At 38.4% G+C, this 16,917-nt stretch overlaps 1 protein-coding gene across 1 annotated transcript in view; it reads left to right on the plus strand.

The window, feature by feature from the left end:
• The first annotated feature begins 1,665 nt into the window (after nt 1-1,665).
• LARS (leucyl-tRNA synthetase) overlaps nt 1,666-16,917 on the plus strand; it is a 78,364-nt gene continuing 63,112 nt past the window's right edge. Inside the window, exons 1-5 of the mRNA XM_012658244.1 lie at nt 1,666-1,913; nt 9,710-9,828; nt 12,967-13,054; nt 13,456-13,536; nt 15,509-15,646. Of these exons, the coding sequence (XP_012513698.1) occupies nt 1,908-1,913; nt 9,710-9,828; nt 12,967-13,054; nt 13,456-13,536; nt 15,509-15,646 (432 nt within the window). The 5' untranslated portion in view covers nt 1,666-1,907. The remainder of the gene's footprint in view (nt 1,914-9,709; nt 9,829-12,966; nt 13,055-13,455; nt 13,537-15,508; nt 15,647-16,917) is intronic.

Consider the following 16,917-nt stretch of genomic DNA (forward strand, 5'->3'; position numbering starts at 1 on the left):
TCCAATTCTTCTTCAGAATGATTTCTATAAAACACAAAGAGGACCATGTCCCTTCCTTGCTTAAAACACTTTGATGGGCTCCCTTACTCCCACTGGTTTAATGTCTGTCCCTTCCATTGGACTGTGGGGAGGTGGCTGTGTCTTTCAAGTGTTGTTATCTACAGCATTTAGAATAGTGCCTCATACATAGTAGAATGTAAATACATTTTTGTTGAATGAGTGGAATCCAAATGACCTTTAAAAAGAGGATTATTAGTTATTACACTTAAATAAGAAAATTAAAAAGGATGAATTTGGAGGCATGAAAGCAGGTTTTTCATAATCATGTAATTACTTGTTTGCTTCCTGCTTTAATCTCATGCCTTTAGACTGTGAGCTCCATGAGGGCAGGGACCCTGTCTGTCTTATCCCCTACTCTATCCCAGCTTTAAGTCAGGTTCACGGGAGGTGCTCAATAAATATTTGTTGTATGAATAATTTTGATTACCAATGTGGACTGGAACGTGATGAATCAAAGATGACAAATAGTACTAGAACAGGAGGTATAACCACAGTTATAAGTGCTGTGAGGATTATTTCATTCACTCAATGTATATTTATAAGGCACCTACTATGTGCCCAACATTGTGGTAGGCACAGTCTCTGCTGTCATGGAACTTGTAGTTTAGTGATAAATAAATAGGAAATTAAATTTGGTGAGATAAATTTTCCAAGGAAGAGCAGGAAGGGGTTGCTTAAGGGAACATCTAGGAGGGGACATTTCACCTAGACTCAGGCTGTCAGGAAGTGATGTCTAAATGGTTAGTAGCTAAAGGAAGAGGGTGAAGAAAGTGACGGAGAATATTTGTTATATAAAAGCCCAGAGGTAGGAGAGGCATGGGTAGGTTTCTTTATAGCCTAAAGTTCCCTCGTCTTTTCTTTCATTCAACAAATTTTTGTGTCCATATCATGTGCCAGGCATTGTTTTAAGCCGTCATTAAACTTGTATTTCAAAACTAGTTATTTAAAAATGTAAAAAAAAGTGTGAGTAGTTCAGAAAGTAAAAGCCTTGGAAGAGCGCTGTTCAGCAAATTCTGCGATGATGGAAATGTTCTCTATGTGCACCATCCAATACGTTAGCCACTCCCACATGCACTATTGCGCACTTGAAATGTAGCTGACGCGACTGAAGAAATGAACTTATTTAATTTTAATTAATTAAAATTTAAATTGTGATATATGGTTAGTGACCACCACGTCGGACACTTTAGCCTTGGATGGGTAGCGCAGTCTAAATGGTCTGAGCCTGGTACCGGGACCAGGTATAAGATTTTCAATTCTTCCCTTAAAAATGGAGATTGTTAATAAATCGTTATAAAATGTCTAAATGCTGGGCTGTTGAATGCCACCGACAATAATAAATATCTGTGTGTAGGGGCAAGCCATAATCAGCACCTCAGTCATCAAACGGCCATTAACTTCGTATCCTGGCATCCCGAAAACCCGCCAGCTCCACAGGGTGAAAAGGTTGAAGGTCAGGGAACTCCACGCTAACCAGGACGCACTTACGGCATTCTGCGACCCTGAACTGCATCATGGGCTTTGTAGTTCAGCATGCCGGGGTCACCTCTCAGTGGGCCTATCGAGTAGACTTCCGGTGTCCCGTTGCCCTCTGGGAACTGTAGTTAATAGGCGCCTGCTGGGCGCCGGCTCTGGTGGACTAGAAACTACAATTCCCGGCGGGCCAAGAGACGTGCCCGGCTGTAGTTAGTTGTGAGCCGGGAGATTGCCTCAGCAGGTGTGAAGCGTGTGCTTTAGTGTCGTGGGAGGCCGGCTTCCTCAAGAGGGAGGGGAAAGGTTGTAACCACTCCTTTGAGGGGGTCGTCGGAGTCACTGTCGTGGATTTGTAGAGTCTGCTGGGCGGCGCCATGGCGGTGAGTTTGGGCGGGAAGAGAGTCCGCTGGGCTGGGCCCTGGATCCGGGCTGGCTCGCTTTGGGGGCTCTGCATGTGCTTCTAATCGCTGTCCTGAAGGGAAAAATCCTTTTCTAAGGAAGAGGGCTCCCCCAAACCCCCCACACATTTAAGGCGTGGCTGTCATCGAGAATTTGCTTTTTCATGCTAGCTGATGACCCAGGAACTGATGTCTTTAACTTTATAGACTATTTGAATGTCATTTTTATTATTTTACTGAAGATTCTAAAACCGACGTGGGGAGAGAGGAGTATGTAACATGGATTCCTCCTTTCAGCAAATAGTAGAGCACCTCTCCGTAAAACACAAAAATCTCTTCGTGGGTTTTACGTATGCGTGTGTGCTACATACTAAAATATACGGCAAAATATTATGTCAGGTGCTGATAAGTGCTATGGGAAAAAAATGGAGCAGGAAGTGCGGCTAGGGAGTGGGGGTGGGTGGGAGTACAGTTGCAATTTTGAAAAGGGTGGTCAAGCAAGGCTTTGCTAAGAAGGTGGCACAAAGGAAGTATGGGAGCAAGCCGTGCAACTATATGCAGGAAGAGATTTCCAGGCAGAAGGAACAGTGTGAATGAAAAGCAAGGAGGGTTGTATGGCTAAAGGACCGTGATCCAAGGGAGATGTGTGTGTGTGTACTGAGGGGAGGGACGTTGGTGGTGGTCAGCGGGTGGGTTTTGTAAGGCCTTGTAGGTTGCTGCAAGAACTTTGATATTAACTCTGGAAGCCATTGGAATGTTTTGCATAGATAAGTGACAGGACGCAGACCTGATTATTTAAAAATTATGACTCTGGCTGCTGCTGTGTTGCGGGGGACGGTAATTAAAGCAGACAGATCAGTAAGAGTTCTGAGTAATCAGCTGAGAGAGGATGGGGGGCTCGGGACATGGTAGAAGTAATGGAGGTGATGACAAGTGGTTGGATTCTGGATATATTCTGAAGGTACAGCCAACAGGATTTGCTGATGGATTGGATGTTGACGATTTGGAAAGCTGTGGGAGGAGCAGGATTTGGTTGGGGCAGATGTGGGATCAGAGGTTCTTTATTTGTACATGTTAAGTTTGAAATGCCTGTTAAACATTTCAGGTGGATCTCTGTGAATTTGGAGATCAGAGGAGAGTTTGGGTCTAGAGGGGAATATTGATAGTATTTAAAGCCATGGGGCTGGGTGAGGTTACTAAGGTAAGTATTAGGTATATATAGAGTATACAGGAGAGCCAGAAAATGTGATGAAGAGTATCCAGCAAAGGCAACTGAGTAGGAAGTACCAGTGAGAGAGGAAGGCCCTTAGGAGAATGTGGTGTCCTGGAAACCAGATAAAGGAAGTGTTTCAAGGAAGAGAGTGTCAAGAGCTATTAGTTGATCAAAGTAATGAATGAAGACTGAGAATTGACTATTGGGTTTAGGAACATGGAGGTCATTTACACTGTTTCTGAGGCATGATGGGCAAAAGCCTGATTGAAGAGTGATTTCAATAAAGAATGGGCAGAGAGAGATCGGAGATAATGAGTATGGACAACTTTTGAGGAATTCTGCTATGAAGGAGAGCAGAAGAGTGAGGTAGTAGATAAAGATCAAAAGAGGGCTTTAAAAAATGGGAGAAATTACACAGTGCTTGTGTGCTCATAGGAGTTATTCTGTAGAAAGGGAAGATTGATGCAGAAAAGAGAGGGACAATTGCTGGAGTGATGTTCTTGAATACGACAGAGTGGATGGCATCCATTGCGTCAGTAGAGGAGTTAAACAGGACCACACTCATCTGAAGTGACAGGGAAGAAGGCAGAGTATATGGGTACAGGTGTGATGAGGGAGCTTGTAGAAGTTTTCTGTTCACTCCTGTTTTCTCAGTGAAATAGGAAGCAGGGTTGTCAGCTAAGAGTAAGGATTGGAGGGAAGGTGTTGGAGGCTTAAGGAGAGAGGAGAGAGGAGAAGGTGTGAAACAATTGTCTAGGACAGTCCTGTCAATAGGACTTTCAGTGGTGATGGAAATGTTCTGTGTTGGTACTACTTTAGCAGCCACTAGCCACACATGGCTATTGAACATTTGAAATGTGGGCTAGTGCAACTGAAGGGCTGAGTTTTTAATGTAACTTTAATTAACTGAAAATTAAATAGCCATATGTGGCTAGTAGCTACTGTATTGGGCAGTATGCACATTAAAGTTTAAGGAAGACTGGTCTAGGAGAAGGACTGACTAAGTGAATTTCAGAAATTGGTAGTATTTTTTGCTGTCACTTGAGGTTAGTGGTCATGAATTTAAATTGAGACCAGTTAGGATGGTGTAGTGTTTTTTTTCCTACCACTTTGAGCTGCCTAGATGAAACAGCAGACAGAGTGGATAGAAGGCTGAAGTTTTTCCAGGTAAGAATGATGAAGTAAGAGCAGGTCAGGAGCCAGGAGTGATTATACTGATGGACTTAAGGTAGGGGAGTATAGACATGGGACAAGGTGGAGTGGAGGGCTGAGGATTAGCAGCCGGGATAAGCACTCAGGATCATTAGGCCCCAATACGATTGAAGAATTATTAGAGTTGGAATTCTTGAAGGGTCATCTGTGTATTACATTAAAATCTTTTGAAATGATCTGTGTGGCTGTTGAATTTGCCAAAATGATGAGAGAGGTAGTGGGGAGAGTGACCATGAACGAAGAACTAAAAATCTCAAGGAAAGAGAGTGTAAGGCAGGAATTATTATCTCCATTGTACACTGGCGGAATCTGATTCTACAAGGTCAAGTATCCTTAAGTAAAAAGCAATATAAGTTGTATTTATATAGCATCTGGCAGCTTACAAAAAACTCTTGAGTGCAGAAAATAGATTGGGGCAATTGAGAGAGACTGAAAACCTGGGCAGAACCTATCTAGGATTCTGTAGCTAGTAAGTGGTTGAGCCAGGATATGGGCAAAATAGCAAAAGAAAGGAAAAATAGGAGTCAGAAGATGAAGGTGTTTGTCCAGCTCCATGATTTGCTGGCTTGATCTCTGAACTTCAGATTGATTTCCTTTAAATGGTAATTGCTTCTCTGCTCACTTCTTAGGGTTGTTGTTACAAGTGAATAAGTTAATGTTTATAAAAGTGCTTTAAGAACTGCACAATGCTATGAATATATGAAAAGGTTTGTTATCTAGTTCAGTGGCTCTATACCGAGGGTGATTTTGCCCCCAGGGGATATTTGGCAATGTCTGGGAACACTTTCGATTGTCATAACTGGGGGAGTGCTGCTAGCATTTCGTGGGTAGAAGCCAGGGATGCTTCTGAGCATCCCACAGTGCCCAGGATAAATATTTGGCCCAACATGTCAGCAGTGCCAAAGTTTAGGAACTCTAGTTAAATAACCTTTTTTTTCTTTCTAAAAGAAATAATAAATAGGCTGGGCACAGTGGCTCACATCTGTAATCATAGCACTCTGGGAGGCTGAGGTGGGAGGATTGCTTGAGCTCAGGAATTCAAGACCAGCCTAAGCAAGACCCGGTCTCTACAAAAAATAGAAAAATTAACCGGGCATGGTGGCACATACCTATAGTCCCAGCTACTCAAGAAACTGAGGAAGGAGGATTGCTTGAGCCCAGGAGTTTGAGGTCGCAGTGAGCTATTATGATGCCAGTGCACTCTAGCCAGGGTGATAGAGTGAGACTCTATCTCAAAAAAAAAAAAAAAAGAAAAAGAAAGAAATAATAAATGATCTTTTGTTACCAATGAAAAAGTTGAGGCTCAGATTGATCAAGTGACTTGCTCAAGGTTATGCAACAAGTTGGTGGTGGGGCCAGTATCAGATTTCATTACAGTCAACCTTTGAGGTTTTGAGGAACTAGTTTTTCTGAGAAGCAGAAAACTTAAAAAAGAACTTTTGTGGTTAGCATGCTCAGTATGATGAAAAGAAACACATAGTTCTAAGTAAGTTGTGAAGACTTGCTTTCATGTTCTTTTTAAAAGTGGGTAATGTCATTTTTAAGCAAAAAATAATTTGTCATGGAACTTCTGTGCCAGTGGCATTGTATTTGGTGCTGAGGTGACTGTAAAACATCTAAAAGTTCCTGCCTGTGGGGAGTTTGCAACCCTACTGGGTAAATGTCTTAGGGATCATTTGGTTGCATGCAATGGAAGTCAACTCAAGTAAGTTTAAGTAAAGAGGAATTTAGTAATGATACAATGGAATATCATATGACCCACGACTGTAGGGTAGGAGGTACACCTAAGTTTCATGAGGCCCTAGATACTTTTGCCTTTGTGGCCCTTTCCTCTGTAAAAATATTAAAAATTATATTTTACAACTCATTGATATAAAGACAGACTATATGTTAAATTTTTTTCTTTGGCCTCCAACTTCATTTTTTTCTTTTGATTTTAAAAAAGACAAGACATTTTCATGAAGCCCCTAACAGTACTGTGGGCCCTAAGCACTGTGCCTACTGTAACTATTGCATAAATCAGCCATTAGGAGTTGTACAGGATGTTTTAAGGGCTAGGTGGAAGTGACTTAACTTTGTTCTGCCCAAAACCACTTTGGCAGAACCCAATCACATACCTACAGTCTAATTGTGAATACATCTGGAGATGGAGAAGAATGTGCTTAACTGTATTTGCTGCACTACCCTACATAAGTTTGGCTTCTATTACTCAGTTAAAAAGGGGAGGTTGTATATGCTGTTGCTGCCATAGTTATTTTAAAATGGTAGTCCTTACATATTAGAATTGGAAACAGGGTTTAGCGTATACTGGAATAGAGAGATAGGAGGCAGGGTTACCTATTAAAGAGAGGTTTTGCAGTAAGAGGGGGCAAATGAGTTATAGCCTAAATGAAGGTGGTTGGTAGCAGAAATGGAAAGAAATGAACAGATGCAAGGGCTTATTCGTTCTTGGAAAAGGAAATAACATTATGCAACCACACTTTTTTGTAATGTAAACTTAAGAGTCCAGATTTCTTACCACCTTGATTCAAATACACAGCCCAGTTCCTAGTTCATGTTACTTCTTTATGGCCACAATATGCAAAAGCTGGCAAAGTGTTATTCACTTCTTTATTAAAATGTTTAAATATTCAACAGATATTTATTGAGGGCCTACTATAAGGTAGACATTGAGGATATAATGAAAAACAAAACAGAGTCCCCACCATGAACAAACTTATAGTCTGGTGGGGGAAACAGATACTGACATCACTGTGTGATTAGTACCATCATAGGGAAAATATTGGTATGTAGGAACATACTAAGAGGGGCATCTCATGAATTCTTGGAGAGTCAAGGGGGGTGACTATCTGAGACCTGAAGATGAGATAGCTGGGCAAAGAGATTAGTGGGGTATAAGGGCAGAGTGAATAGCTTGAATGAAGGCCCAAAGGTGAGAGAGAGAGCTTGGCACATTTGGGAAAATGCAGGTGGTAATAGGCCTAGAATGGTGGTAGAGGAATGGAAGGGAGGGAAGAAAGGAATGGCCTGGCAGAGATGAGACCAGAAGGGCCTTGAATGGCAGGTTTAAGAGTATGGACTTGATTATCCTGAGAGCAGTAGGGAGCCTCTGAAAGGGGATTGACTTGATCAAATTTGTGGGGTTTTGTTTGTTTGTTTGTTTGTTTTGCTGAGGGTGACTTTAGCAGGGCTTGGGCTGACTCTTCCATCTTGGGGTTAAGGTCAAAGAGGAAGGGCATCACATCTCCCAGTTGCTGGGGGAAGAGGCAAACCTCTTCCAAGGGGGAGACTGCTTGCTGGAGGAAAGGGGCCGTGATTCTACCCCTGTGGCCTCTGAGCCATTGGCATCATCCTCATTCGGAGGTGATGGGCGTGTGCTTGTCAGAGCCTCTCTCTTACTAGGGTCGGGGACCTCTATCTTTCCAGGGGGACACACAGTGTTGGGGTTTGCCCACATCTACAAATTGGGCTCAAAACCTGGACTGTGTTCATCAGCGTTGGCTTTTTTCCCAGGGGTAATTTCAGTGGATCACCTCTTCAGAGTTTATATCTGTTAAGGTTCTGCTCCGCTACGGGAAGGTGTGCTGTGGTGAAGGCCAAAAAGGACTTGTTCCCTATGTCCCAGTCCCACAATCCTGGGACCTGGCCATGGAGGCTGTCCCAGAAGTTGAGATGTTGAAGTTTCCGGTCCACCTTTAGCAAGAGGAGAGATAGACTGGCACAGGGTTGGAGAGTCGGAAGAGACTAAGGAGATTTGTGTTTTAATATGATTTCCACCCACAGAAATTATGATCTGGTCAGGATTTATAGAAACAAAAACTGATTTGTTACTTTTATTTTCTTTGGTTCTTAAAATAACTTATGTCCATGACTTTTTCATATTACAGAGTTCTTTCTCATTTCCCCTCTGTTTTGTGACGAGGTTCTTCCTTAATCCATCATTTTAACTCCTCCTTGTAAGATGGCACTTCATTTTTCTTTGCTTTCCCTTCTCTTCTATCTTATACTTGCCTAAAAAATAAAAAGGAATAGTAAACCATTTTTTGATTTAAAATACAGAAAAGTAAAAATAGTCAAAAAGTTGACAGATTTATGGTTGATTTGTACTGAATCTTAGCTAATTTCAATACTATTATATTTCTTAATGTGTAGGTTGATTTAAGACAGTTATTGGAGAAATAGTGATGAGTTTGTTTTGTTTTGTTTTTTTTTTGATTGCATAGAATTCCTCTTGGTATAATTCTTCAAATTTGTGTAACCATTTAAAAAATAGCTAGTATCTTTGAACACCTTACTAAAAAAATAGCTAAGAATGCAGTATATCTGTGATGCGAATAGAAAGCACTTTTAAAATTGTTGGATGGGTACAGGGAAGGTGTGATTAAAGGAGACTGAGATCCAAAGGTTAGGTACAAGATGGTGTGGATACTTGTCTAGTAGGTTGAAGAAATATGAGTGGAACTCAGGTATTTTCTCATTTGAAAATGCTACAGAATCTGGAAAGATTAGCATGCAAGAAGGGAAAGAAAATCTAATTGCAATTCAAATAACTTTATACCAGAAAATAAAATCATAGAAACTAATATTAATTTGTCAAAGCAGAATTAGCTTTGTTTGTGTCTGGTCCGTTGGTATCCTAAGCTTTCACTCCTGCCTGTTGTATAAGTGCTGTGTTCCACTGCTATTAGGAGTTAATTCTTTTTCACATAAAGTAACAAACTGAGAATTCAACTCTAACCCTTCTTTTCCAGAGGTATAGTGATCTTGCATGCTCTTTTCTTCCACTTTCATCCAAGGGTGGCTTAAGGGGTGATGGGAATGTCGCCAGGTAGGTCCAATATACTAGAGACTTGCTTGTCATTTTCTGTGTCGTTTTAGTTTCACATTAATCTGTTAACCATTTTGGAGAGAAGTTCTTTATCAATGTCCTTGAAAAAACACATATAGATGACTAATCCTCCCTTAACCTCCACCCATTGGTCCTCAGTGTTCTCCTTTGGTGGACATGATTGTAGCTTGACTAGTAGGCACTGCTCCATCCTATACTTTTCGAAGTATTCATATATTTTAACTAAATGGGAACATTTGATGACAGTGTTACATGGTAGTCTCTAATTTTAAAAATGTATTTCCAAGCTTTTTGTGTATTTAAGTAATTTTTTAACCATTACTTTGACGTTTGAAGTAGATGGGTTATGATAACCCTAATTTTTAATCTTGCTGATTTAAATTTCAAGATAACCATGGAAGAATCTATCAGTGAGCGTCTCAGTTCTGTGTGAACCCAATTCTTTTTTAAAGCAAGCCTGCTGAAGTGTAGAGTGGATTATTCTATATCTTTTGTGTCCAATAGGAAAGAAAAGGAACAGCTAAAGTGGACTTTTTGAAGAAAATTGAGAAAGAAATCCAACAGAAATGGGATACTGAGAAAGTGTTTGAAGTCGATGCATCTAATTTGGAAAAGCAGACTAGGTGAGTAATAGTTTGTGAAGCTCTGCACGTTGCATTTCTGAAACCATTGGCTTTATAGCACAAAAACTGCTCAGTGGAACACATAAGGCAGATTGTATTTATGATATCTGAAACAGGCTGAATGAGGTGACTTCCACTTTCTGCATTCAAATTAGGATCTTTTCTGTTTTTGAAACAGGGTCTTGCTCTATTGCCCAGGCTGTAGTGCAGTGGTGAGAACATAGCTTACTGTAGCCTCAAAGTCCTGGGCTCAAGTGATTCTCCCGCCTCAGCCTCCCAAGTAGCTGGAACTGCAGGCATGTGCTACCATGCCTGGCTAAATATTTACGTTTTTTGTAGAGATGAGGTCTCGCTATGTTGTCCAGGCTGGTCTTGAACTGGCCTCAAGCAATCCTCCTGCCTCAGCTTCCCAAAGTGCTGCGATTACAGACATTAGCCACTGCACCTGTCCTAAATTTTTAATTTTATTTTTTTGAGGTGGGATCTTGCTGTGTTTCCTAGGCTGGAGTACAGTGGTGCAATCACAGCTTATTGCAACTTCCAACTTCTGGGTTCAAGAGATCCTCCTGGCTAACCTTCTGAGTAGCTAGGACTACATGTGTGCACCACCATGGCTGCCTAATTTTTTTGTTGGATCTTTTTTCCTATGGAATTCTTAAAGATTTTTTTTCTGTATTTTTCACTAGTATTTTTAATATTTAGACAAGGGAGGATGTTTTGAAGTTTTGTCTTTGCTGACAGATAAAAGGAAATTATACAATTAGAGTCATTGTGATTGTTACCTTCAAAGACAGAAAATATGAATTTTTAAAGCATTTGTATATATGAAGATCTTATTTCATAAATACTATATTGCATTGATGCTATGATATCATTGATTTTAAGACAAACCATAGGTAATGTTATGATATTGGGGAAAAACAAAAATGAAATAACTGCCCCCAAAACAGTGCCACAATAAATATATGCATAAGATGTATCCTAGCTTCAGATATGTTTAAATGTAGGAAAATGTGCTGTTTTGAATTAAGAAAATACAGTGATAACAATAACATTTATAGTAAGCTAACATTGAACACTTACTGTGTGCTAAAAACATGCCATGTTTTTTACATACGTACTCACTTAATCTCTTAATAACCCTTCAAAGTTAACAATTTTTTAAATTCCTATTTTATAAATGAGGAAACTGAGGCACAAAGAGGCTAAGTAACCAGCTCAAGGTTACATTGCCAGGAATTGACAAAGCCTAGGCTTGTTTTTAGGACTTTCTGCTTCCAAAGTCTATCCTTCTTGCTACTAAGCTATACTCTGATGGATTTTTTTTTCTTTTTTAAAAGAGAAGAAGAAATTGATGTAATACAAAGTCTCTAGTGTTATACTTTAAACTATAATTTGTAGCTTCTATTTGGTTCTCGAATTTTGGTCAACCTTAAGGTAATTTAAAATAATCGAGAGCCAGGTGTGGTGGCTTGTGCCTGTAATCCCAGCTACTTGGAAGTCTGGGGTGGGAGGATTGCTTGGGCTCAAGAGTTTGAGGCTGCAGTGATCTGTGATCACGCCACTGCACTGTAGCTTGGGTGAAAGAGTGAGACCCTCTCTCAAACAACCAAAAACAAAACAAAAAAAATTGAAAGTGAGGTGAAAAGACTTCTTTGTTCAGTGGAAGAGAATGGACTATTGGTAAATGCAGCAACACTGAAGAAACCTAGTAATATAAAGCTAAGTGAAGAAAGTAAATTGCAGAAGTCTATAAGAAATATGCCATTTTTGGTATAAAGCTCACAAGTGAGGGAAACTAAATAATAAATTACTTAAGGGCACAGACATGCAAACTATTCAAAAATAAGGGAATAGACTGGACGTGATGGCTCACACCCGTAATCCTAGTAATTTGGGAGGGTGAGGTGGGAGGATTGCTTGAGGCCAGGTATTTGAGACCAACCTGAGCAATGAATGAGACACTGTCTCTCCAAAAATAGAAAAATTAGCCAGGTATTGTGGCAAGCACCTGTAGTCTCAGCTACTCAGATGGTTGAGGTAGGAGACTCACTTGAGCCCAGGAGTTTGAGGTTGTAGTAAGCTATGATAATGCCACTGCACTCTGGGCAACAGAACAAGACCCTGTCTCAAAAATAACAGCAAAATGAAGGGAATGGGAAAAGTGAATTTCAGAATATTGGTTATCTCTGGTAGGAGACTGGGGAGGAACACAAAGGTAGTTTCAGTGGATTCACAAGTCAGATGATGTGTTTACAAGTGTTCTTTTTATTATACTTCATAACATATGTTAGCTACACGTCATAAGAAAAAAGAATAAACATCTTTAAAAAGGTGCTTTTTAAGTGAATCTACCGCATACTACATAATATTGAGGATGTTTTCTTTCACCTGAGGGACTTTGAATTGCTATGTGTATATCTAGTGAAAACCTCATTTAATCAGTAAAACATTAAATTAGTCTGGATTCCTAAGAATATGAAAGAGTATTTTTTAGTATTTTATCTTTACTCAAGTATTTTCTTTTCTTTTTCTTTTTTTTCTTTTCTTTTTAGAGGAATTTTTTTTTTTTTGAGACAGAGTCCGGGCATCAGCCTAGCTCACAGCAACCTCAAGTTCCTGGGCTCAAGCAATCCTTCTGCCTCAGCCTCCCGAGTAGCTGGGACTACAGGCATGTGCCACCATGCCTGGCTGATTTTTTTTTTTTTTTATTCTATTTTAGTTGCCCAGCTAATTTCTTTCTATTGCTAGTACAGATGGTGTCTTGCTCTTGCTGAGGCTGGTCTCGAACTCCTGACCTCGAGTGATACTCCCTCCTTGGCCTCCCTGAGTGCTGGGATTACAGGCATCCCGGCTTACTCAAGTATTTTAGCTTAAGTTAAACCTCTAGTATTTGCTACAAGGATATTTATTTCTTAACAGTCACCTATAAATGTCTTATTCTTTCTGAATCAAAAGTAAGTTTTAGTTTTAGAGAGCTTTTAATTTTTGGATTTATAAATTTGCTTTTAAATGTCTTTTAAATAACTAAAATTTAAACAAGTTATTTATATCAAGCATTCTCTGCTCCACTATTGTTGTAAAAGGAATTTAACATTTTCTCTTCTGTATTTTCTTTCTGACATCATTGTTTTACAGCAAGGGCAAGTACTTTGTAACCTTCCCTTTTCCATATATGAATGGGCGCCTTCATTTGGGACACACATTTTCTTTATCCAAATGTGAGGTAAACCTTCTATGTTTACTGTGATGGGATGGAGGATCTTTAATAAATATTGTTCTGAAAAAAATTGTATAGAATTTATTTCTTGTTAAGGGAACATAGAATTCTTTACTCTAAAGCATAATTTTTATATTTAAGTAATTTGATCTGTATATTTAATTTTCGTATGCCGTATGTGTATGTGTGCAGGGGCCTGTGCTTGTATGTATGTTCAAAAGTAATTCCCAGGTTGGTGAAAAGAGGAGAAAGAAAGGACAGTGCACTAGAATTTTGTAATGACTGAAATCTAACTGGTATTCTAAAGGAAATGTGAAGAGAAAAACTAATGCTTTTTGTGAAAAGTCAGCATTTTGTATTTGTCTGGCATTTAAATTTGTGATTTAAATTTAATTTTCTTTCTGTAGTTTGCAGTAGGGTACCAGCGATTGAAAGGAAAAAGTTGTCTGTTTCCCTTTGGCTTGCACTGTACTGGAATGCCTATTAAGGTAAAATTGCTTATAGGATTGGTTTCTGCTCTTTTACCTTAGAGCAAATAGTAATATCCAATTTAAGAGCTTAAAATAGGATTTTCAAACACTGCTATGTTATATTAAAGTTTGTGAAATGAGTTGAATTTATTATAGTGAAAATTAATTAAAAAAAAACATTTGAAGAAGTGCTTAAATAAAGGGTATGCATTATGGTCTAAGTGATTATTAAGTAATTTTTACCTTATATATTCATGTCTATTTTAGAATTAGGTAATAACTAATTGTATTTTACTAACAAGTAAAATGCACAGCAGTTTGTGCATTTGTGACATGTATAGGGTGTTGGCATAAAATAAATAGTGTGTCATATTTTGGTCATTTTTGCAAAACTCTTCATTTTTTCATAAATTTATGTTACAAATAATTCTCAATGAAGAATAGGCCAAAAAACTAGAGTTGAAAGGATTCCCTAAATGTAGGGAAATGTAGGATTAGGAAATTTAACTCCCATTTCTTTTTATTCTCCAACCTTTTTTTTTATTTTGAAAAATGTCAATCCTACAGAAAAGGTGAAAGGATCTTATACTGAACACCCATATACCCTCCACCTGTAGTTACCAAGAATTAACATTCACCATGTTTGCTTCAGTTCTCCCCACACATACATGCACACGTGCATGCTTTTCTCCTACGAACTTCTTGAAAGTAAGTTGCAGATATCATGACATGTCACCCCTTAATAGTTCAGCATGTATCTCCTGAGAACAAGGGCATTCTTCTCCATCGTTGAAATCCCATTATCCCCTCCAAGAAATTCAGCATTGATGTAATATTATCATCTTTATCTAATCTAGTCAAATTTCTCTAGTCCCAAAATGTCCTTTCTGGTCGTTTTTTACTTTTTATTTTGTGGATCGCACATTATATTTAGTTATCAGTTCTCTTCAGTATCTTTTAGTTGTTTGTCATGATGGTATTGATATTTTTGAAGAGTCTAAGCTAGTTATTTTGTAGAATATCCCATAATCTGAGTTTTCTGGTCATTTCTTCATGATTTGATTTGGGCTAAATATTTTGACAAGAATACTTCATTGATGAAGTGCAAACTTCCCATTGTATCACATCAAAAAGTGGATAATGTCATTTTGGTGATTTATGTTAATCTCTGCCAGATTTCTTCATCCTACTGGTGACTTTTTCCCTTTGGAATTAAAAAGTAATCTATGGCATAATACTTTGAGAGCCTGTGAATATCTGTTTCTCAATAAGCCAGTGGTTTTAGCATCCTTTGGTGATTCTTGCCTGTTTTAATTGTATTAGTGATCACAAAAAGATGACTTTCTGGTAGTATCATTCTTCCCTCATTTATTAACTGAAATGCTTCTGTATAGAAAAGCTCCCTCTTTTTAAAAGATTTTCAATTCTATGTTTGTATTTTTCTTAAAACTTTAACACTGTCTACTTGGTGTCATCTTTATTTTTGACGGTGGACTCATTGTTGTATAATTGATAAGAGCTGGGATAGAAAGTCCAGGTTCTTTGTAACCTAGGATAAATCACTTCATATCTCAGCATTTGTTTTCTATCTTAATCCCTGTCCTGTATACCTAGTAGGCTTGTTATGGTAACTAATAGAGTATGTTTGACAGTAATCTTTAGATTGATAAACATTGTTATTAATGTTATTCAAAGTGATAACATGTTTTATATATCTTGATACTTCTAATGACTAGCATATAGTATATTACGTTGAGTATTCTGGGTGTTGAATAAATGCTTGCTGATTAAATGAGGTAAAACACTAATTTATAAATTAGTGAATTTTGAGATATATGATTTGTACCATTTGTTTTCTATAATCAAGTATGTATAGATATATTGCAAAAATTTTTAGAAAGAGTCAATTTTAGTTGGCCATAAAAACAAAAAACTTAAGTTGTGTCTACCTTGAATTTTGAACTTCACTATCTCTAATGTTGTATTATAGGCTTGTGCTGATAAGTTGAAAAGAGAAATAGAGCTGTATGGTTGCCCCCCTGATTTTCCAGATGAAGAAGAGGAAGAGGAAGAAATCAATGTTAAAACAGAAGATATAATAATTAAGGATAAAGCTAAAGGAAAAAAGGTTTGGTGATTGTTGATATTTATGTTGATTGAAATTTTATATTTTTCTGATATGTAATTCCCAATACTAGCACAGTGCCTTGCACATAAAGTGTACTTTGTAATTTTTAAAAAGTATCGATGCAAAAATTATCTTCCTCACTTTCTCATTGCCTTTCCCTCTTCTTTCTTTGTTTTGAAATAATTTTAGATTTACAGAAGAATTGCAAGATAGTATAGAGAAGTTAATTTCCTTATAATCTTCACCTAGTTCCCCTAATTTTACATTTTATATAACTATGATATAGTCATCAAAAATAAGAAATCAACTGTAGTATAACACTATTAACTAAATTACAGACTTCTTTTGAATTTCATCAGATTTTTCACTAATGTTCTTTTCTGTTCTAAGGTCCAATCCAGGATCCCACGTTGCATTTAGTCGTTATGTCTACTAAGTCTCCTCTGTCTTTCATTGTCTTCCATGAACTTGATGCCTTTTTTTGCCCCCCGAGACTGAGTCTCGCTCTGTCACCTAGGCTAGAGTGCCCTGTCACCTGGGTTAGAGTGCTGTGGCATCAGCATAGCTCACAGCGACCTCAAATTCCTGGCCTCAAGCAATTCTCCTGCTTCTGCCTTCCCAGTAGCTGGGGTTACAAATTTGCGCCACCATGCCCAGCTAATTTTTCTGTTTTTAGTAGAGATGGGGTCTCCCTCTTGCTTAGGCTGGTCTTGAATTCCTGAGCTCAAGCAATCCTCCTGCCTTGGCCTTCCAGAGTGCTAGGATTACAGGCGTGAACCACCACGCCCAGCCGGAACTTGACTCTTTTTAAAAGAGTACTGGTCAGATAATTACAGACTGTCCCTCAATTTGAGTTTGTGTGATGCTTTCTCATCATAAGATTGAGGTTACCGATTTTTTGGAAGAATATCTGAAAGGTAATGTGTCCTTCCCAGTGCATCATATGAGGGGGTATATGATATTGATATGTCTTATTATTGGTGATGTTAACCTTGATCATTCGGTTAAGATGTTGTCTGCTAGGTTTTTCTACTGGTGAAGATTCTATTTTTCCCTTTGTGATTAATATATATTTTAGGAGAGGTACTTTGAAGCTATGGAAATAATATCCTGTTTCTTTTTAAGTATTTGCTCATTAATGTTAACGTTCATCAGTGGATCTTGCCTACAACAGTTATTACTGTGGTGTTCTAATGGTGATTTTCATTTTCCATTTCCCTCATTCTTTTCACATTTATTATCAAGAATTCTTCTGAAAGGAAAAGTTGTCC

The sequence above is a fragment of the Propithecus coquereli genome, unplaced genomic scaffold (genome assembly GCF_000956105.1).
Source record: "Propithecus coquereli isolate 6110/MARCELLA unplaced genomic scaffold, Pcoq_1.0 Scaffold58, whole genome shotgun sequence".
Classification (NCBI taxonomy): domain Eukaryota; kingdom Metazoa; phylum Chordata; class Mammalia; order Primates; family Indriidae; genus Propithecus; species Propithecus coquereli.